The sequence below is a fragment of the Elephantulus edwardii genome, unplaced genomic scaffold (assembly GCF_000299155.1).
Source record: "Elephantulus edwardii isolate Elephantulus edwardi_28Jun2011 unplaced genomic scaffold, EleEdw1.0 scaffold00010, whole genome shotgun sequence".
NCBI lineage: Eukaryota > Metazoa > Chordata > Mammalia > Macroscelidea > Macroscelididae > Elephantulus > Elephantulus edwardii.
Genome location: NW_006399760.1, coordinates 23,665,144 through 23,687,209, shown reverse-complemented (window position 1 = coordinate 23,687,209; position 22,066 = coordinate 23,665,144). Strand labels below are relative to the sequence as shown.

Genomic DNA, 22,066 nt, shown 5'->3' with positions numbered 1-22,066 from the left:
GGCTGGCTGTTGTTCTTCCCGGGTCTCTTCCAGGTCCCTCTTGCGGTGGAACCCCGTCTGGTGGCGGCGTTCTCCCGTCTGGCAAGAGGAATTAATTGACAGTTTCAGTCTGTTCTCCATCTATCATGATTTTTGTCTTACCAGTCTCTCTTACCAGTGAGAATTTTTGTCTTCTTGATGTTGAGATGTAATCCATATTGAAGGCTCTAGTCTTGATCAAGTGCCCTAAGCCCTCCTACTTCCAGCAAGCAAGGTGTTGTCTGCATAATGCAGATTATTGATAAGTCTTCCTCTGATCCTAATGCTACATTCTTCTTCACAGAGTACAACTTCTTAAATGGAAAGTCTGTGATAGGATAATACTGTACTTCGGTGGTATAGTGCATGTGTCACCTTGCTAACTGATAAGACAGTTTGAATTCATCAGTGGCTCCATGGGAGACAAATGAGCAGTCTCCTACACAGATTTACAGCTTTGAAAACCCAATAGAGGGTCACTGTGAGCTGGAATCTCCTTGACAGTGACTTTAGGTTTTGCTTTCAAGGTGTAAAACGGTAGGCTTTTAAACTTTTAAGCTCACACATAATATACAATACATATACTCGATAAGCTTCTTAGCTACATAAAATACTTTTTGCCATTTTGCAACTTTTATCTTTTAGAAAAATTTTTATGATTTTTGCAAATTAATCATACCTTTATTAACTGCTGTATAAAGAAATGCCTTTTTTACTTAATCCACTTTCCTGTTGGATGTGAAGTTGTTTGTAGGTTTTATTCTGTTCATTGCTTTTCAGCATTTTCCTGACAGTTCTTACCTGTGTCTTGTGCATATGGTAAGAGACCCTCTAAAGAATAATTATTGAAGGAGACATGTAAATGGTTGTTGCTGTTACTATTAGGGTTGACAATTCTACTACAACTCTTATTTATCTATGACAACAGATCTGAACTTTGTCTTGTCCTGCAGTTTGGCCCGTTGTTGAAGTTGTCTTGATCCATCTTGTTGGAAGTCTTTTCTTTTCCTGACTCTCTGTTTCCTAGCCTGGTAGGGAGCCCATGAAGTGGTAACCTTTATCTCTGTAGCCTGAATGGTAATCTCCATGTGTTTGGGTATAAATATTTGTTCTTATAAAAACCCATTGTATTTAGTACGTATTGTGCATAGTTCTGTAATAAAAAATCCAAGAATGCACAGAATGGTTCTGTGCTTATTGTAACACAAGGCTAAAATAAAGGTATCAGCTAGGTAGACTCTTATCTGAACACTCTGAGACAAAGAATCCGCTTCCAATCTATTCAGCTTGATATCAGAATTCAGATCCTTAGGGTTGAAGTCCCAATTCCATTGTCTGCTGTCAGGTAGGGATCACTATCAACTTGAACAGGCTCTTGCATTCCTTGTGTTATGCTTCCCTCCATCCCCAGTCCTGTCAGTGGCAAATAAAATTCTTTTGACTATGAATCTGTTCTGTTCTTTATGTCACCAGCTAGAGAAGAGCACACCATTTTAAAGGAACTGTTTTAAGGAACCCAGTCAGTTAATCTAAGATAATTTCTTTGTCTTTCAGTTCACTTGATCACATAATATACTTATGTTTGGGCAATTAGTGTTATAATATAACTAAATCATGGTAACTAAATCCATGCAAATAAAAAATATACAAAGTGTGAATAGCCTATACAAAATTTAACTCTTTTTTAAAATTAGGAACACTCTGGACCGATATGTACAATGTTGTTAAGTGCCATCAAGTCACAGGCGACTCATAGTGACTATGAAGGAGAGTCCTCATCGCTTGGGTGCCTTTCATCCTCTCTCCAGGTTCATAGGGTTTCCGGAGGCAAGCTATTATGGAAGTGTATGCCCCTCCTCCTTCCAAGCTTGTTTTAATCGGGGAGCTCCACCCCACTCTCTGTCCGCATTGGGTAATCAACCTCATATGACACATCAGTGTCACAGTGTTCTGCCTCTCAGCAATTTGTACACCAGGGCTATACAACCTAGAGGAATGTCTAAACAAAAACAATGAAGGCCCTCGGGCCCTACAGTGTGTTACCAGCCCAGCATGCCCAAATGCTGGCAAACTCCTTGCCCTAGACCCCCAGTTCATCTGGCAAGTCTGCTCTGCCAACCCCCTCGTGGGCCCAAAAGAACCACCACAAGTGCCTGGAGCGCTCAAACCTACTGCACCTCAAGAAGCCAGAATCCACATTCAGGGCCCACGAGGGGGTTGGCAGAGCGGACTTGCCAGATGAACTGGAGGTCTGGGGCAAGGAGTTTGCCAGCATTTGGGAGTGCTGGGCTGGTAAAACACTGAAAGGTCAAGCCCGGCCTAGGGTCTTTGGATATTTAATGTCAGCTGAATGTGGACTCTGGCTTCTTGAGGCGCAGTAGGTTTGAGGACTCCAGGCACTTGTGGTGGTTTTTTGGGCCACGAGGGTTGATATGTACAATATATTCTCTAAATTAGTAGTAATTATTATTCTTTAATAATAAAGTAATACTGAGACTTGTTTCTCCCCCAGTCATTCTCTTCCAAATTGGATGATTTCTTATGAACTGTCTACGTATTTACTACCCATATTTCTGTAGTCTTCAGTGTGCTTGTAAGTCCATTTAGGGAATTAGTAGAAATATTGTACTTTTCAGTTCTAGACATGCCTTTTTTTTAAAAAAAAGAAAAAAGGCATGTCTAGAACACAACTAAAAAAGTTGCCTTTCCCTACTAAGTATTCTTCATCTGTTTACTTATTATAACCAATTTTCCTTTAAGTTCATGAAAATATATGTAACTGCTTTGTTTGTTTGCCACTTTCATCATATAGGTGCTAGGTTGATATGCTAACTTTTTATTTTGATTGATTTATGATATATGTTGTTGTTGTGTGCCATTGCGTCAGAATTGACTCATAGCTGGCCCTGCAGAGGATTTTCAGAGGCAGTAAATTGCAAGGGTAGAGGCTGCCCATCCTTTTCTCACAGAGCAGCTGGTGGATTTGAGCGGCATGCCTTTGGGGTTGCAGTGCAGCTTCTTACCACTAGGCTGCCAGAGCTCCCATTTTCTTTTATTGAAAGATTTATTTGATCTGAAGAGAAACAAGAGTATAGCTCCCATTTTCTTACTTAGGAATCCCTTTTCTTGCCTTTTAAAATGTAAAAAGAGTGCCAGTGGCATGGGGCAGCCAAATCTGACCTCTGCTAATTCCACAAGAGGGAACACTCTACATCCACAAGGTAAAATTGATACTCATAAGGCATGCCCCAAACTCCCAGCACCCCCTTCCGTCAGTTTTAACATCAGCCATACCTCTTGGAACTCTCACTCCTCTAATGCTGTGTCTGCTAATCTGTTTCAGTGACCACACAGAACTCACAGGCTATTCATGATAATGGGTTTCATTGTTGTGATGTACCAATGAACCCTGGGAGGTGATGGCCCATTTTTCTTGTTTGTATCTGCTGCAAGGTGGATTTAAACCTTGCCTTTGAGTTGGCAGCATAACTCCTTACCACTAAGCCACCAGAGCTCATGGAGTTTATTAGAATGTTAATACATTACATTTCGGATTGGAAATGGAAGTACAATTCTCCAGTTAGGACAACTTTTCAGATGTGCTGTACGGCCCTGTGATGTCCCCTTCTCCCACCCCACCTCCCTAGTCCTCCAGTAAGCTTGGGAGTTCCAGCTGAGTTTCATGTTGTTCTCTGGTTCTTCACCGGTGCTTCTGCCCTCATTTAGGTCCTGATCTGACTTGTCCATAAATCTTTGGTCCAAATGAATATGCATTCTACTCTGTGCTGATGCTTTCTCGCTGGTGGTGAGATTCCATTTTCCACTGCTGAACCTGCTCAGATTAAGCTTAGCAGGGCACACCTTACTAGCATGCTGTCACCCAACAGATGCTATTTGTCTCATTTTATCATAAGTATAGTCCCACCTATGAGGAGAAATGGGGGGTAAAGATTGGTGGATGATTTATCAACAATCTGCATTATGCAGATGACACAACCCTGCTTGCTGAACCTAAAGAGGACCTGAAGCACCTGCTGCAGAGGGTCAAGGACTGCAGCTTCCAACATTGATTGAGGCTCAATGTCAATGATTCTTACCACTGGACCAATTGGCAGCATCAGGATGGATCGTGAAGAGATTGAGATCATACACAGCTTTAGTTTGCTTGGCTCCACAGTCAACAGTCTTGGCACCAGTAGCCAGGAAATTAAAAGGTGCATTGCCATGGGAAAGTCTGCTGTTAGGGACCTCTCCAAAGTACTGAAGAGCAGTGGTGTCTCTCTGGAGACTAAGGTGCGTTTGATACAGGCCATGGTCTTCACAATCACTTGTTATGCATCAGAGAGTTGGACAATGACCAAGGAGGACAGAAGGAGAATTGATGCCTTTGAGCTGTGGTGCTGGAGAAGAGTATTGAGTGTACCATGGACTGCTAGGAAAACAAACAGATTCATCCTGGAAAGGGTTAAACCGGGAGGCTCCGTCTAACATACTTTAGACATGTTGTGAGGAGAGACCGGTCCTTGGAGAAGGACATCATGCTTGGGAGGGTGGAGGGACAGCACAGGAGGGGAAGGCCCTCGATGAGGTGGATTGATTCAGTGACTGGGATAATTGGAATGGGAGTGTCAGAGACAGTGTGATTGGCACAGGGCAGAGCAGAGTTTAGGGCTGTTGGACATAGGGTCGCTGAGTCGCAAGCGACTCGACAGCACATAACAACAACAGCAATAGTCCCACCTAGCCAACTGATGAAAGTAAAAAGCAATGGCTAAGCAAGCCATTTTTTAAAAGCAAACATACTGATCTTATGTTGGAAATTGTGAGCTATTCTTTGTGGGGAAGCTAGATTATCTTGATACCCTTTTAAGGTTCTTTACAAAATTGTGATTTGAGTGAAAATTTACAATGCAAATTGATTTTTCATTCACGCATTCATACACATTTTGTTTTATAACCCTACCTACAATATCTACACTATATTCACACTTTACCCCCTTCATCCCTTTAATTCTCATTTCCATTAATTATTCCATCCTACCACTTTTTGCTTCAGGGTCTTATCCATGAGAACATGCTGCTCTTTTAACTTTATATGGTTGGTCTTTTGTTGGTTTGTTGGGTTCCCCCCCACACCAATCATTAGAAATTTCTTCTCTTGGATTTAAAGAGATTAAAAGTCCAAGTTAGGTTACAAGAACGAGTGGAAAGCCCTCTCTTGTCAGTTCTAGAGGAAGATCCTTGTTTCCGTCAGTGCATTTAAACCTGGTGTTCCCTGAATATCAATTGCCATGTGTCTGGCCATCCTCCGTGTCAGGTTTCATCATGTAGGGAGGGGCCAGGTCCAAAAAGATGCATTCCATTGCTGGAGTGAGTACCTACCTCCTTGGTCTTACTGGTCTGTTTACTGTTGGGCTGAAAGTTGAGCCCTGGGTTTGAATTGTGTTTCAGGTTCAAAGAGTACCTAAGGGGCATATAGTCTGGGGGATTCTAGTCTTGGTCTTTATAGTATCTTTAGTTTTGGTCCACATTTCACCCCCTCTATCCAGAATCTTCTACTGTGATTCCTTTAAGAGTTTCATCAATGGTAGTATCTAATTCTCTTTTTTTTTTTTTTTTTGCACCATCTAATTCTTGTCTTAGGCTTGTAGAAGTTGAGTTGAGTGGTTCGTTGATCTTTTGGACTAATTCCCTTTTTTTTAAAGTACATCTTGGCTTATCGTATCATTTCTTTCTTCTAGACAGAATGAGATGTATAGTTGCACTTTAGGCAGCTGTTTACATGCTTTTAAGCCCCTACTCATTACACATTAAAGTGTTGTTAAGTCTTGTCAAGCTAAGTACAACTCATAGCAACCCTGTGAACAACAGACCTAAAGACTGTCCTGTTCTGTCCCATCCTCATCATCTCTGACCACTTGAGCCTGTTGCTGTAGTCACTGTGTAAATCCATCTCGTTGAGAGGCTCCCTTTCTTTCACTGACCCTCCATCTTTCCAAGCATAATATCTCTTTGCATAGACTAGCCTCTCCTAGCAGTATGCCCAAAATATGTGAAATGAAGCATTGTCATCTTTGCCTCCAAGGAACACTCTAGTTTCATTTTCTCAAAGGCATCTGTTTATTATTTAGACAGTCCATGGGATATTCAGCACTCTTCTCCAATACAGCAACTCAAAGACATTGATTCTTCTCCTCCTTTCCTTTCTCTTTGTCCACCTCTCAGGTACATAACAGGTGATCTGAATATACTTTAATCAAGTGCATCTTAGTCTTTAGACTTACATCATGGCTCTCTAGGACTTTGGAGAGGTAGGTCCCTGATAGCAGGCTATCCCAGTTCTGTATATCTCCAGATCTCTTGACTGCTTGTACCAAGGATGTTGATTGTCAATCCAAGTAAGATGAAATTGTTGACAATTTCAGTCTTCTCTCCATCTACTTTAATGGTGCTTTAATGGTGCCCATTGGCCCAGTGGTAAGGATTCTTGACGTTGAAGTATTCTTCATATTGAAAGCCGCAGCCCTTGATTTTCTATAGCAAGCAAGGTTGAGGCACTTGGATAACTCAGATTGTTGTTGAATCTTTCGCCAGTCTTTATGTCATGCTCTTCTTTATATAAAGATTAAATTCTTGAATGATTTGTTCAGCATACAGATGAACTATCTATGGAGAAAGGATACAATCCTAGCACATACCTGTCCCAATTCTAAACCATGCAGTGTTCCCATGTTCTCTTTGCACCACAGGTTTTATATAGGCCTATCCCTAGACCAGAAATACATTTGAGGCATTGAACAGCAATGATCGAAGACCTGATGAGTTGTGGGCTGACATCAACGTTATCATTCATAAAGAAAGCAAATAGTCATTACAAAGAGGAGAAAACAGAGACTAAACTGGGTGTCAGAAGAGACACTGAAAATTGCACTAGATCATTGAGAAACTAACAAAAAGAGGAGAGACACTGAACTAAAGAGATGAATAGAAGATTTTGGAGGGCAGCTTGAGAAAACAGGAAAGTATTACAATGAAAGGTACAAAGAGCTGGAGTTGGAGAATAAAAAGGAAGTAAGTACTTGTAATACCGAGGGGAATTATGGGAGAAATCCTGAATGATCCAAGAAGCATCGCAGGGTGATAAAAGGAATACATGGAGTCACTATACTCAAAGTAGGATGTATAATATTGTTTTCGTTTATTGTGTTCTCCCAATTGACTTTCATGTCCCAGAAGATTGAATCCACAGTTGAGAACCAGTAAATCATTCCCTCAGGTTATTTTTAAGAATTTCCTCAGGTTATGATGAAAAAGCTTACAAAGCACTACCCCCTTTTGGCTGTGTGTTATAGCATGTGCTAGTATGAATGCAGAAATAATCATCTGTGTTGATGCCAATTAAAAGGTGTATTGAATTTTGTTATTGGAGAATTTTTGGTGTTGTTGTTATGTGTCATCGAGTTGCTTACGACTCATAGTGACTCTGTGTACAAGAGCCCTAAGCGCCGTTCGCGCCGTTCTATCCTGTGCCAGCCTAGCTCTCTCAAACACCCTCATTCCCACCACTCTGGTCACAGAATTGATCCATCTCATTGAAGGTCTTTCTCTTCTGTGCCGCCCCTCTATTCTGCCAAACATGATGTCCCTCTCCAAGGACCAGTCCCTCCTTGCAACATGCCCAAAGTATGTCAGACGAAGCTTCAGAATCCTTGACTCCAAGGAGCATTCCGGCTTCACCTTCTCCAGGACAAACCTGTTTGTTCTCCTAGCATTCCATGGTATATTCAACACTCTTCTCCAGCACCACAGCTCAAAGGCATCAATTCTCTTTGTATCATCCCTATTCACTGTCCAACTCTCTGATGCATAGCACGTAATTACGAAGACTTTAGCTCGGATCAGGCACACCTTAGTCTCCAGTCTGACGTTGTTGCTCTTCAGTACTCTTGAGAGGACCCTCACAGCTGACTTTCCCAATACAATTCGTCTCCTGATTTCCTGGCTACTGTTACCAAGAGTGTTGACTGTGGAACCAAGTAAATGAAAACTGTTAACTATCTCAATCTCTTCACCATCCATACTGATGCTGCCAAGTGGCCCAGTGGTGAGAATCTTTGTTTTCTTGATGTTGAGCTTCAATCCATATAGGAGGCTGCAGTCCTTGACCTTGTGCAGCAAGTGCTTCAGGTCCTCCTCAGTTTCAGCAAGCAGGGTTGTGTCATCTGCATAATGCAAGTTATTGATGATTCTTCCACCAGTCCTGATGCCACATTCCTCCTCATACAGCCCAGCGTCTTGGATGATCTGTTCTGCATACACATTGAAAAGGTATGGAGATAGGATACATCCCTGACGGACCGCCTTCTTGGTTTTGAACCATGCAGTGTCTCCTTGCTCTGTTCTGAGGACTGCCTCTTGGTCCAAGTATAGGTTTCACATTAGCACAATCAAATGTTCTGGGATTCTCATTTTTCTCAGTCTGCCACAGCTTGTTGTGATCCACACAGTCAAAAGCCTTTGCATAGTCAGTGAAGCACAGATAGACATTCTTCTGGTATTCTCTGCTTTCTGCCAGGATCCATCTAACATTAGCTATAAAATCCTTAGTACCACAATCTCTTCTAAATCCAGCCTGCACATTAATTATGTCAGGCTTGGTTTTATTCTCAAGGGAGACAGGTTTTGACCTGAATTTTTAAAGACCTTTACTCCCAAGGTATGATCTTTTTTTTTAAAAATTTTTTTATTTTATTTTATTATTTTTGTGTGCATGTACCATCAAATCAGATCTGACTGGTACAGGAGGAGATTGTCCCTCCTTCCCCGTCAGAGCATCTGGTGGATTCGAACCGTGCCCCTCTGGGATTGTAGTTGCAACTCCTTGCCACTAGGCTACCAGAGCTCCCCTAAGGTATGATCTTTTTTAGGGTCTCAGCTGAGTGTATGGGATGCTCATTAAGGTCTCTCCACTCTGGTTAGATTTGGAGGGAGACTCAACATTGTCAGCACTCTGTGGCCCTTCTAGCCCCATAGCAGGTGATCGCTGTGTGTGTACACAGGCCTTGACCATGGACTAAAGTGCTAAATCTTTGTGTTTTCAATTCATTAAAGTAGTGAACTCTATTTTCTGTTCTGTTAAGTATTTATTTTCAGTTGAATAGAAAGTATGGAACCAGATACTCTGTCATAGTTGAAAGCAAAAGACCGGCCATGAGTTTGTTTTCCAGGCAAAGGAGGAAACTTTTTAAAATTTTTAATTCTTATTAATTATGGATAGAACATATTAAAATTTCATAGGTGGATTTGGATTCTTATTAAAACTATATTTTGAACACAGTAGATTGTGTAGAGGTAGGGCCCTCTTTGTTCATTATAATTATTAATGGAGTGATTCTTTTTAATACTGTTAGAATCTTTTTTAAGTATTCCATTGTCTATTTGAGGCTCTCTATATACAGTAATCAGTAATCAAAAACCTGATGATGAAATATTATGACTAACACCCACAATGCCCTGAAAATTTAGCATTTAGACCCCAGGAGGGCTCTTTCAATTCTCTTCCTCTCTATGCAGTTGACGCAGGATAATGTGAGATGTGGACTCAGTACTGGGCAAAGTGACATGCTAGAAAAGAATAGTTTCTTAATTATAATATTTAAAATTTTCCAGGAGTTTAAAATACTCCTAAGTACATAATTTAACTGTTGTATAGTTCACTTGAAAAATGAGCTCGTTCTTGGCAGGCCATTATAAAGTCATCAGGTTTTAGAATTTTTTTAAAGGAGTGATTGTGCATCTTGTATTTATAGAGTAAAAACATGCTAGATAAGAGTTTTCAAATCAGTATATTCCATTTCCTATGAAAAGTAAAGGATTTCGGCTTAGGGTTTTTTTAAAATTATTAAAACATTTTTAGGGACTTCAAATAGATTTAGCATTTAATTGCATATCTAGTCAAAATTGGGGGGAAATCCTTAAATGTTGAATTTTGGAAGAAAGGGCAGGTAGATCATCAGATGGTCCCAAACTAGTCAACTCAGAGTGTGTGTTTGTGTGCATGTGTGTGTACATGTATTTGTGCTTACAAAGATTCCCACAAAACTTAGTAACTGATATATCTAGCTTCTCAGATCAATGAGGAAAGGATAAATTCCTTCAGAGTTGCTGAAACTGTTGACAAGAATTTGTAAAAATACTTCTCTCTGCTTGCCCAACACCATGTGCCAAATGGAATTCAAGATAAATGAGAAAAAGGAACACAAAAGAGATTATGTGAATTTTTTTCTCTATGTGGTTGTAAACACAGTGTGCCAAGTGATAGAAAAAGAATCATAGATCTTTTCAGAGACAAAATCCAGCATGAAGCTGACAAGTCATATGTAATATGTATGATTTCCTCTGAAAACTCAAGATATAAAGATACTTGCCTGTATCAGTAGTCCTTTTACTTCCTTTTGAGACCTCCCTTACCCATTTCTAGTATATCAGACTTACTGTCAAAGGTGGCGAAAGGTCCATTCCTCTTCAGGAAATGAGCAGAGATCTGCTATTGCCTTTTGTTGCCACATGGTGTTGCTGTTGAAGCTTGGTTGTGTACAGCCCTTTGTGTGTTTGTGCACTAGTTATCTAGTGCTGCTAAAACAGAAATACTACAGTGGTTGACTTTAACAAATTTATTTTTTCATACTGCAGGAGGCCAGAAGCTGGAATTCAGGGTACTGACTGTGAGGGCACAGCTCTGGCTTCTCTGCAGAAAGGTTCTTATCTCATCCCAGCTCTATGTTCCTAGGTTCCTTGATCCTGAGGCAAATTTCTTACCACTTTATTCTTGCTGGCTACCTTATCTGCTCTTAGATCTCAAAAGAGATTGCTTTAAGAGTCACCCAATACTAATGTTGTTTTGTGCTATGACTCTTAACTGACCCGTGGATTTTCTAGGAACTGTAAATTGTGTCTTGGTGAGATTGACCATCTTAGTCCTGTAGAGTAAGATTTGACTCAACTGCCTTTGAGTTGACAGTGCAACTTCTACCCAGTAGTCAGCCAGAGCTCCCCTCCTAACATTGCTATCACAAAGAAAATCTGTACTGCAATGAAATTATTATCACAGATACGGGGTTTAGGATTTACACTGCATGGTTCAAAATCAGGAAAATTGGAGGATGACTGGCTGATATGCTCAAGTTTTCTTTGGGGGATGATGATGAGTAAGATTTAAAATCAGAGTGGTAATAGTTAATGAAACTCTTGGAATATACTACATTCAGTTGTTACTTTAAATGTATGAGGTACAAATTGTATGCAGTACAAATTATCTCACTAAAGTGAATAAAAATGTGTGAATGTTGTCATTATATTTTGTGCTGTTTGACTCAGCATCATGAGCCAAACCAAAACATTGTTGGGTTTATTACAGTGAAAAATCATTTTATTAAGCAATATATTTGATGTTCATTTTATTATTTAACATTAAATTTTATTTAATGAATGGTGCTTTGTCTTTCATTCCATTGTCCATCAATATCACCACAGTTCCTCCAAAGCTTTGTATACAAAGATTCCTCTTCAAGAGAATCCTTGTCCTGCCACTGTTCTGTCAGTATAGAAGTAGGTTTCTGGAAGTCATCACATTATTATTTTGCCTGCCCTGTGCGGTATTGTCACTGGACACAAGAGCTGTCACATTTTCTTTCCATTAGGCTGAGTGCTGATAAGCTTCTGTTCTTTCTCATCTATTCTCTGTATTTGTCACTTACTTCAGGGTCATTTTAGGATGCCGGTACTATCTGCTTTTTTCCGTATTTCAGTGACCCTGTATGATGCAAGAGTTGAAATCCTATTCTGCAGAGAAATACAGATCCTATAGGATGAGGATATGCCAACATCTAAGGAATAAAAATTTAACTATTAGATCTTGCATATTTCCAACAGTTATCTGTATAGTAGTTTCTTCTCACACATAAAATATTTCTGTAAGTAAAGTAAAAACCACAGTTACTCTGTAAGACGTTTCCAATGATGTGAGCCTAAACATTATAGCTTTTATTTTTGTACATTGATTTCTTTATAACTCAGTTTTCTCATTCTGTTGTATAAATTACTTGACTTAGTTACCTATTTACTCTTTTGATAAAATTTTCATTTTGTCCTGGATTTTTTCTTTCCCCATGAGTTGGAAGCTATTAAAAACCAGTGCTGTAATGAAGATTTTATTTAATGTTTCTTTATATGGTGCATTTTTAAGACACTATTCCAGCTTAGAGTGTCATAGGTTTGTTGATAATTAATGTATATAATTTCATTTAGTTATTTAGAAAACATTTTATTGGTATATCTCAGAACATATGGGTTTCATGCAAATTGGTATTTTAACATTCTGTAATAATTCATGGTTGTGATGATGCTGACCACTGTGACACTGATGTGTCAAAAGCAATAACAGTTACCCATGGTGGACAGTGTTTGGTGGTGCTCCCCGATTAAAACAAGCTTGGAAGCAGGAGTGGCATCCACTTCTGAAATAGCTTGCCTCCGGAAACCCTATGAACTTGGAGAAACGATGAAAGTTATACAAGTGTTCAGGTCTTTCGTTCATAGGATCACTATGAGTCATCTATGACTCAATGGCGCTTAACAACAATACATGTCTTAATACTTTTTGCCTTTTGATTCATGTTTCAGAAAAGGCCACGAATGAGTACAACACTACAGAAGATTGGGGCCTTATTATGGACATATGTGACAAAGTTGGAAGCACTCCTAATGGGTAAGATACATACTCTTGCCCACTCGATGTTTAAGAGCTTGATAAACTGTGCCTCTTTTCCTCACATATTCTTGAAAGGAAAATGAGATTTTATTGTTTACTTTAGGGGGATAAAAGAAAGAAACCCTAGCAACTTGATTTAAGGCATAAGCTTTATCTTAAAAGAACAAGTGGAACTGTTCACCTGAAAGCCTGAGGTATATGAACATATGTAACTAAATCTTGCATATGTTAACCCATAGATAGACTAGAGAATTGCTCTGTGATTTAAGCATGTATGGAAACTTTTTAGTCATAAAGGAAGTGAACATAATATTATAAATGGATAAAGGAGCAAAAAACAAACTCACCACCATCAAGTTGATTCCAGCTCGTAATGTGGCCCTCTGTTGGTTGTCCGAGACAAGTTTTGAAGGGAAAAGGCTTCCCATCTTTCTCCTCAGGAACTGCTGATGGATTATAACCCTTTGGTTAGCAAGGCAATAATTTACAGGCTAGAGGTCCTCTAAAAACCTTTAAATAATGAATAGGTAAATAAATATAATGATAAAAATCATATAAAAAGGAAACTTTTTGTGGAGACTTGGTATTTAAGCTGAATTGATTAGATGTTTGGAAGAGTGAGGAAAGCATTTACTTGAACATATTCAACCTTTCCCAAGTGCATTAATTTATGCTTATAAGTGAATCTTTCAAGATTATCTTGCTAGATTTTCCTCCCTCCAAGATTTGCTCTCTGAAGCCAAGTCTGTCTGAATGAAATGAAAACATACTTTATGTAATTTTTTGTTGATTGATCTTTTTATATGTTTTGTCTCTTGACTTTAGAATATGAAACCTTTGCAACAGCCTTTAAAATTATTTTTTTTAGAAGTCTGTTTTTGTTGTTAGGTGCCATCGAATTGAGTATAACTCATAGAGATGCTATAGACAGCAGATCTAGTCCTGTCTTACCTGTTCCAACTTCACAATCTTGGACACATTCAAGCCCATTGCTTGAGATTGAAAGTCTGTAGGCATGAAATAATGTCATTTTAATGGATTTCTGTAATAAAGCTATTTTTCAAGATTTTATTTATTTATCGATTTATTTACTTATTTATTTATTTAATTATTTTTTGTATGTGTACCATCAAATCGGATCTGACTGGTACAGGAGGAGATTGCCCCTCCTTCTCCGGCAGAGCATCTGGTGGATTTGAACCCCGTACCTCTGGGATTGCAGTGCAGCTTCTTGCCACTAGGCCACCAGAGCCCCCTCAAGATTTTATTTTTAAAGTTATTTAGCTCTGGTTTTGCAACCCTTGGACCTGTTTTTAATTGCTTTTGGTCAAACATTCTTCTAGGTTTTATAGCCCTGATCTACCCACTTGCCGTGAGGTAACTCGTGGTTGCTATGTTGCTGAACACTGTGACACTGATGTGTCAAATGCGATAATGGTTACCCATGGTGGACAGTGTTTGGTAGAGCTCCCCAGCTTAGAATCCACTTGGATTCCAAGCTTGGAACCAGGAGTGGGATCCACTTCTGAAATAGCTTGCCTCCAGAAACCCTATGAACTTGTAGAAACGATGAAAGTTATACAAGTGTTCAGGTCTTTCATTCATAGGGTCACTGTGAGCCACCTACTATTCCGTGGCACTTAAGAACAACAACAACAACAGGTAGAAGAAAACCTTGTATTTTCAGTGTTTGAGCTAAAATTCTGAATAAATACTCAGCAATCGTCATTTCTTTTTTTCCTTAGAGCAAAAGATTGCTTAAAAGCCATAATGAAAAGGGTAAACCATAAAGTTCCTCACGTTGCTCTGCAAGCATTAACTGTAAGTACAGAGCATGTTATTGAATTAAACTTTATAAGTTTATTTCAACAAGTTAAATATACTTCCTTATCCATATGTTAATTTTTATTTTAATTAATAGCTTCTTGGGGCTTGTGTGGCAAACTGTGGAAAGATATTTCACTTAGAAGTATGTTCCCGAGATTTTGCAACAGAAGTGCGTGCTGTAATAAAAAATAAGGTACATTTTAATAAGATATTTAAGTACATACACTGTTAACTGTGTCATATTTGTAAAGTTGTATTACAAATTAAATCTTTTTTTAGATAAGTTTGAAATGAAATTAAGTAAAATTCCTTTTCTACAATTTAGTATTTTCTAATACTGAAAACTGATGTCTTCCCTAAAACATAAACTTGATAGTAGCTCATCTTCATTGAAGATTGTTAAGTAGACACAACTTTAAAAGATTGTATATGAATAGTAGCCCCTCAATATTTTTAAGGAATTGGTTCTAAGATCAATATTCTTGGATGTTCAAGTCCTTTATTTAAAATGACATAGTATTTGTATATAATCTATGTACATCAACACATATACTATAATTCATCTCTCATAAACTCTTATTGTCAGAGTCAGAACCAACTGTTAGTTGACCCTTTTACTGGGATCCTGAGGCTGTAAATCATACACATGAGATTGCCTGTGTTTCTTCCCCAGATTATTTATAATGCCTATTACAACCTACCACCCACTGCTGTCAAGTGTATTACACCTTATGACCACCTTCCATTGGATTTCCGAGCTTGCAGATCTTGACGAGAAGCAACTGCCCATTTTTCTCCTTTGAGTCCCCCTTAGATTTGAACTGCTAACCTTCTGGATAGCATCTGGCACATTAAGTATGATGCTTCCAGAACTTCTATGACAATGCAAATGCTTTGTAAATAGTACTTCAGTGCTCTTAGCCTTGGAGGGCTTACTCTGACCCCTTAATTTCTTTTCAGGAGTAATTTCCCCTCCAAATTTTTTGATCTGTGTTTGCTTGTGTTCTCCAGTGGAATGTGCAGGGCCTGCTTTACTGTTTTGTTTACTGCTCTTAAACCCCTTAGAATTAAGTTATCTTATTATTCCTATTTTTAGGTAAAGAAACGGCCTTAGAAGTTCAATAACTTAGCCAATGTCATGCTATAGTGACATTGCCAAGATTCAGATACAGGTTTCTGCAACTCCAGCTGCTCTGCTGGACTAATTCCCATGGGGGGAAAGGGTGCTTTTAAAGTACTATTTTCTTAACACTAGTGGCAAAAATCCCCAAATTTTTGTTTAGTTATATGAAAAGGAATAGCCTTTATATAAAATATTCATGATCATCATACTAAAACTTAGACTGTGATACGCAAACAGGTTAGTTTTGCAGGAAGCAGTTTGACATGTAAATAGACATCTATCACTTATTCTTTCCTACCTAATGATTAACAAAAGACTTTTATTGATTTTCATAAAATTAAAGGGAATTTTGATGTTAACTTTTTGTTAGGTAAATAATCTAAATTATTATTTTGTTAACTGATTTTTTTTAAACTTTAAAAGGCCCATCCTAAAGTTTGTGAAAAACTGAAATCTTTAATGGTGGAATGGTCAGAAGAATTTCAGAAGGATCCTCAATTTAGTCTCATATCTGCAACTATTAAATCTATGAAAGAAGAAGGAATTACTTTTCCTTCTGCAAGTTCACAGGTAAAATACATTTTGTGTTGTTTTGAAGATATTCAAGTTATGTGAAAACTAGGCAAAACCCAAAAATATTCACTGCCATCAAGTCATTTCCAGCTCATAGCAGCTTTCCTTTGGGTTTATCCTCATTGTTCTGCCTTGGGGCCACTGTTGGTGTGATGAAGCCTTTGGTTAGCAGAAGAACAAATTACAGACTCTACCACCAAATCTCCTTGCAGTATATTTCCTTACTCTACTTTCTAAATACCTCAATTCAGAACGCAAACTCATTGCCATGAAGTTGGAACTCATAGCTGACTCTCTAGCTGATTTCAGAATTTGTAAAATGCACTGAAAGGGATTGCGCATCTTCCTCCCATGGAGCTGCTGGTGGATTTGAACTCTCAGGAGAGGTGCCTCCTTTGGGTTTATAGGCATAGCTCCCTATGGACTATACCACCAGAGCTCCCTATGTAATATAGTGCTATATATCTAATATACAATCTGTATGTTGAAAAAAATGTCTTCTGGCTACCAGAAGAACTTTGAGAAGTATATCAGCCATACACAATCTTTTTTTTTCTTTCTTTTCCAAAGGCTTTTTAAGTCTATATAATGGCTTGTCTCACTGAGAAGAGAAGACTGAAATAGGTTAGACTTTTTTGCTATAGCAAGCAGAAATTGTGACAGACAGTTTTGTTCATCTGCATACACAATCTTTAAAAACTACGCTAAGTGGTATAACACTGGTCTCTCCATACAGAGGTAACTCATAGTTGCTGTGATGCTAAGCATTGTGACATTGATGTGTCAAATGCGATAATGGTCACCCATGGTGTACTGTGTTTAGTAGAACTTCCTGATTAAAATAGGCTTGGAAGCAGGAGTGGCATCCACTTCAGAAATAGCTTGTCTCCAAAAACTCTGTGAACTTGGAGAAACTATGAAAGTTAAACAAGTGTTCAGGTCTTTGGTTCATAGAGTTGCTATGAGTCGTATACGACTTGACGGTACTTAATAACAAGTCTTGCAGAAGGCTTTAGTTTAGGAATATAGTTCCTGTGTTCAAAAAAAATATATAATATTTCTAAGGATATCAATACACATATGAAAAAATATTTGAAGTATAAGTACAAATATGAAATAAACGGAAAAAAGACTAGAAGCTATCTCAGTATCAAGGAGAGAGAGGTAACTATACACTGGCAAAAGAATGAACAGAGATCTTTCTTACAAAATGTCAGCCAGAGTCCCCCTTGGAGGCAAGGATGGTAGAGCTTTATCTCTCATACTTTGGACATGTTACTAGGAGAGGCTGTAACTTACGAAGGATTATCATACTTGGAAAGGTAGAGGGTCATAAAAAAGAGGAAGACCCTCAACCAGATAGATTGACATGGTGACTGCAGCAATAGGCTCAGATATATCAGAGATGATGAGGATGGCACAGGATAGAACAGGATTCAGGCCTATTGTTTATAGAATTGCTATGAGTCATACTCAAATTGATGGCACCTAAGGACAACTGTCTTACATATTAATTTAATAGATGCCATTAAATTCAAATACGATCTTTCTTCATTCTTAACTGTAACTGAAGACTCACTACTGTGCAACTACCTTGAGTAGTAAATAGGTTTTAAATTGTATTCATAGAATTGCACTTCTTGTCCCTATCCTCTATGTTACCACTTCTCTCTGGTGATTGTTGCTGACTTTTGTTTGCACTTTTTGTGTAGCTGTATACCTGCAGGAAGAGAACCTAGGTGACTGAAATTAGGAAATGCAACCAGGAAAGATTTATATGTATTCATTACAGAAGTATTTGAGTGTTTTTGTGTGCCACATTCTGACTGAGACACTTATGTAAAACGTAGGCCATTTCATGTCCTTTGAAATGGTTACTTAAAATTACCATGAAGAACTTAACTTTTAAATAAAGTCAGTTATATTTTTTTTTAAGTTAGCCTGTGCAAATAATTATGAGCTGTAGTTTCTCAAAGTGGTGGTTGTGTTCATTTTACTCGTATTTCTTACAGACTGTCTCAGCTGCCAGGAATGGCACATCAGTGAACAAAAACAAAGAAGATGAAGACATAGCTAAAGGTAAAAATGATTGATAATATGTACTTTTGTATTTTTTATTCTTACCAAGACATTTTATTGAAATAAAAATTATAATAGAACTGGATTGTATTTTGTTACTTATATATACAAAGCAGTAGGATCTGAAGAGTAGGGAAAAGAATTGATGTCATACACAATTAATTTAATCTATTATCATTAATAATAGGTAATTAATATTTTACCTTAGGAAAGATTACATTTCACCTTTTCTTTGTTGCCAAAGTTATGAGTCAAGCTCAGAAACATGTTCCCAGCTTGTCCTATATGGAAAACTACCCATATTATAATGTCACAGTCTGTTTCCTATAAAAATAATAGCTGTTGTATATAATAGGCTGTGATAAAAAGGAATGAGCAAAATTTTCCTTTTAAAATATGTCATGGTTTTGTGTCTCCATTTTCTATCCCCTCTCTCAAGAACAATTAACATTTAACATTTTAAGATCTTAATTGGACAAATACTCGATTTCTTTTCATTGGATATGTTCTTAAAAAATTTAAATTCTTGTCTTTTTATTTTTCAAACTAGCTATTGAATTGTCATTGCAAGAGCAGAAGCAGCAGCACACAGAAACAAAGTCCTTATATCCATCTGCAGAAATTCAGTTAAACAGTAAGGTTGCAAGGAAAGTGAGAGCTTTGTATGATTTTGAAGCCGTGGAGGACAATGAACTCACTTTTAAACATGGTGAAATTATTATTGTCTTGGATGATAGGTATGTTTTAAGTATTTCTGGAATATTTTTAAAGTTATTATGTAACTAGTTCTTTTACTTTTGTGTGGTTAAGTCATAATTGAATCTGTTTATACCTTGATTTTTTTTTCTAAAATAAAATGTAGTTAGACTACCTAAAGTAAGTTTATATTCTTCTGTTAAATTTTGTAATGAAATATCTTTTAATATCATGGATGAAAGAAGTATTAAGTGTTGATTACAGTTAGGAAATACATATCCAATTATTTGAATGTAGTTGCTCTAGGATTTGTTTATACCAGAATTGTTACTGTTGTTAGGTGCCATCGAGTCCGACTCATAGTGACCCTATTAACAAAAATCTGAACCCTGTTCTATTCTGCACCATCCTCATAGTTACTGACACACAAGAGCCCATTGCAGCAGTTACCATGTCAGTCCACCTCTCCTTTGCTGACCTCCACTGTTCCCAGCATCGTTTCTCCAAGGAATACTCCCTCCTAGCAATGTGCCCGAAGTATGTGAGGTGAAGCCTCATCCTTCTTGCCTCCAAAGAGCACTCTGGCTGCACCCTCTCAGAGACATACCTGTTTTTATATATACCAGAATTACTGGCATAAAAACTTTAAAGGTATAGCCATTGGTCAAAACAATGAAAAGGTAGATTTTGTTCCTCCCAAATTTTTTAAAATTGTGTGTGTGTGTGTGTGTGTGTGTGGCTATTTCCCTCAAAATAATGGTTTCAGGTTAATCCATGTCATAGTATGTACTCACACAGTGTCCTGGCTTGCTTATTTATGTATCTGTTGATGGATACTTGGATTATTTCTAGCTTTTGTCTTTTGTGAATAATGTTGCATTCATTTCTAATTGTTAATCTCCTGTAGTCACCTTCAAAATTTTCTCCCACATGAAGTTTCAATAGAGAATGGATTTCTTTATATTTGACCTAATTTTGTTAATTTATTTTTGCTTTTATAAGAACTTGAAGAAATTTAGCAAGTGAGACGTAACAGCTTGTAATTCTGAACAGTCTGCAAATATATTCAGTATCCCATTATAAATAACTAGTATATTTTTAAATTATTTGGTACCCAAAATGGTTTTACTTTTTTGCAGTAAATATTTTCTTTTGGGCAAATATTATAAGCTCTATTTATAACAAGAAATTAGACACTGTTCTTTACAAAATAGAGGCTACAGAATGGAAGTTAAAGTTACTCTGCATAACATAAGGATGGTGGAATATGGAGTGTGTCAGGGTTCAGAGCAACAGATTCATGGCCTATGCAAGCATGTGGGAATGAACCCATCCAGGAGACCATTTGTGATGAATCTTGACTGATTTTTGACAGGATAGGAAAATTTTTGTAAGATACCAAAAATAGGAAAAGGACATTCTCTTAGGCAGAATTGTATAATCAGTCTAGTACTGTGTCAATTTAAGAAATTTTTTTTCTTGAAAGTTTTGTGGGTTATTTTTTTAAAGTGATCATTTTTAGTTGAACGCATTGGAGAGTCTGAATGTAGTTTTACTTGACTATTTACCAAAATAAAAGGCTTACACATTTCTTTTTAAAATAAAATTATATTGTGTTTTAGGTGAACAACTAAACACCCAATTTTCCTTATCAATTTTTAATTGTTTTGTTTCGTATCATTGGTTACAGTTTTTACATTGTATCCGTATTCTTGTTCTTTTCATTCTGTTTCCATTGATTTGGCTTCCCCCTTTTTCGTCCTTCCTTGCCTTTTCAGGGTTGATCCATTGATTAGACTAAATTTTAGCCATTTGTTCTCATTATAGTTCATTGATTAAGGGAACACATTACTGACAAATGCTACTGTTTATTTTACAAGCCTGTTATTTGGCTGAAATATGACCTGATAAATAGCTTTAATTTTATATTCTAAGGTTGTCAGACGGTGTTATTCTTGAGAATTCTTTCATCATTCAAGTACATCTGGGCTTGTTTTAATCTACATTTGTCTTCCATTCTTTCTTCCCCTCCCCCCCTTTTAAAAATTATTATTAATGTTAATGAAGGTTTACAGAGATTTTGGATTTCTATTCATTCATTGTTGCACTTTTCTCCCTGCCCACCCCTCTCCCCTGGTTTGCTCTTCTCTTTGAAAAGTAAAAGAAAAATTCTTTCACTGTTATACAGTCCTTCCCCTAAGTCTACTCCACTAGGCAGCCTTCGTTCTGGACTCCTATCATGACAATAATACCTAATTATATGTCCCTTTTAACCAGTTCTCTCGCTCATCTGTTTCAATACAGTATACATTTTTTATCCCCTCTTAAGTTCTCCCCAACCCCATTGTCAATCCTATTTTACAACAGTGGCATTATGCAGTATTTGTCCTTTTGTGACTGAGATATTTCACTCAGCATAATGTCCTTCAAGGTCACCCATTTTGTATAATATTTCATGAGTTCCTTGTTTTTCAGTGCAGCATAATATTCCATTGTGTGAATATACCACAGCTTCTCTATCCATTTTTTATGTTGATGGGCACTTGGGTTGTTTCCAACTCTTTGCTATTGTGAACAAAGCCACAATAAACATGGGTGTACATCTTTCATTCTTTCTGGGACCTTTTATTGTGGCTGTGGTTAGAATGGCTGATAGTGGTAGCTAGCCACTAGTTTTTCTGGTTCTCTGGTTAGAAAAGGCTGTAGTTTGTGTGAGCTGTTAGATTCTTTGAACTTTCTATAACCTGCCTTCTCTTTTGCTTCATGTGACTGAAACTAATATTTCTCTCTTAGATAGCTTTTCTGTAGCATTTGAAATCCCAGGTGCTACTTCTAAACTAGTATAGAGAATGATAACTTTGTGAACTCTATTTCACCAGTTGATTAAGTTGTTCCCCAGTACTGGCATCCAAAACCGTAACTCTCTAAACCAATCCCACAAGTCGTTTGACAATGCTTCGGAAGCTTTCCTCCCTCCCTCC

At 37.7% G+C, this 22,066-nt stretch overlaps 1 protein-coding gene across 1 annotated transcript in view; it reads left to right on the top strand.

The window, feature by feature from the left end:
• Positions 1-22,066, top strand: part of STAM2 (signal transducing adaptor molecule (SH3 domain and ITAM motif) 2) — a 67,421-nt gene that overhangs the window by 15,428 nt on the left and 29,927 nt on the right. The window contains exons 2-7 of the mRNA XM_006880774.1: positions 12,700-12,784; positions 14,533-14,608; positions 14,709-14,807; positions 16,161-16,307; positions 18,323-18,389; positions 18,940-19,126. Of these exons, the coding sequence (XP_006880836.1) occupies positions 12,700-12,784; positions 14,533-14,608; positions 14,709-14,807; positions 16,161-16,307; positions 18,323-18,389; positions 18,940-19,126 (661 nt within the window). The remainder of the gene's footprint in view (positions 1-12,699; positions 12,785-14,532; positions 14,609-14,708; positions 14,808-16,160; positions 16,308-18,322; positions 18,390-18,939; positions 19,127-22,066) is intronic.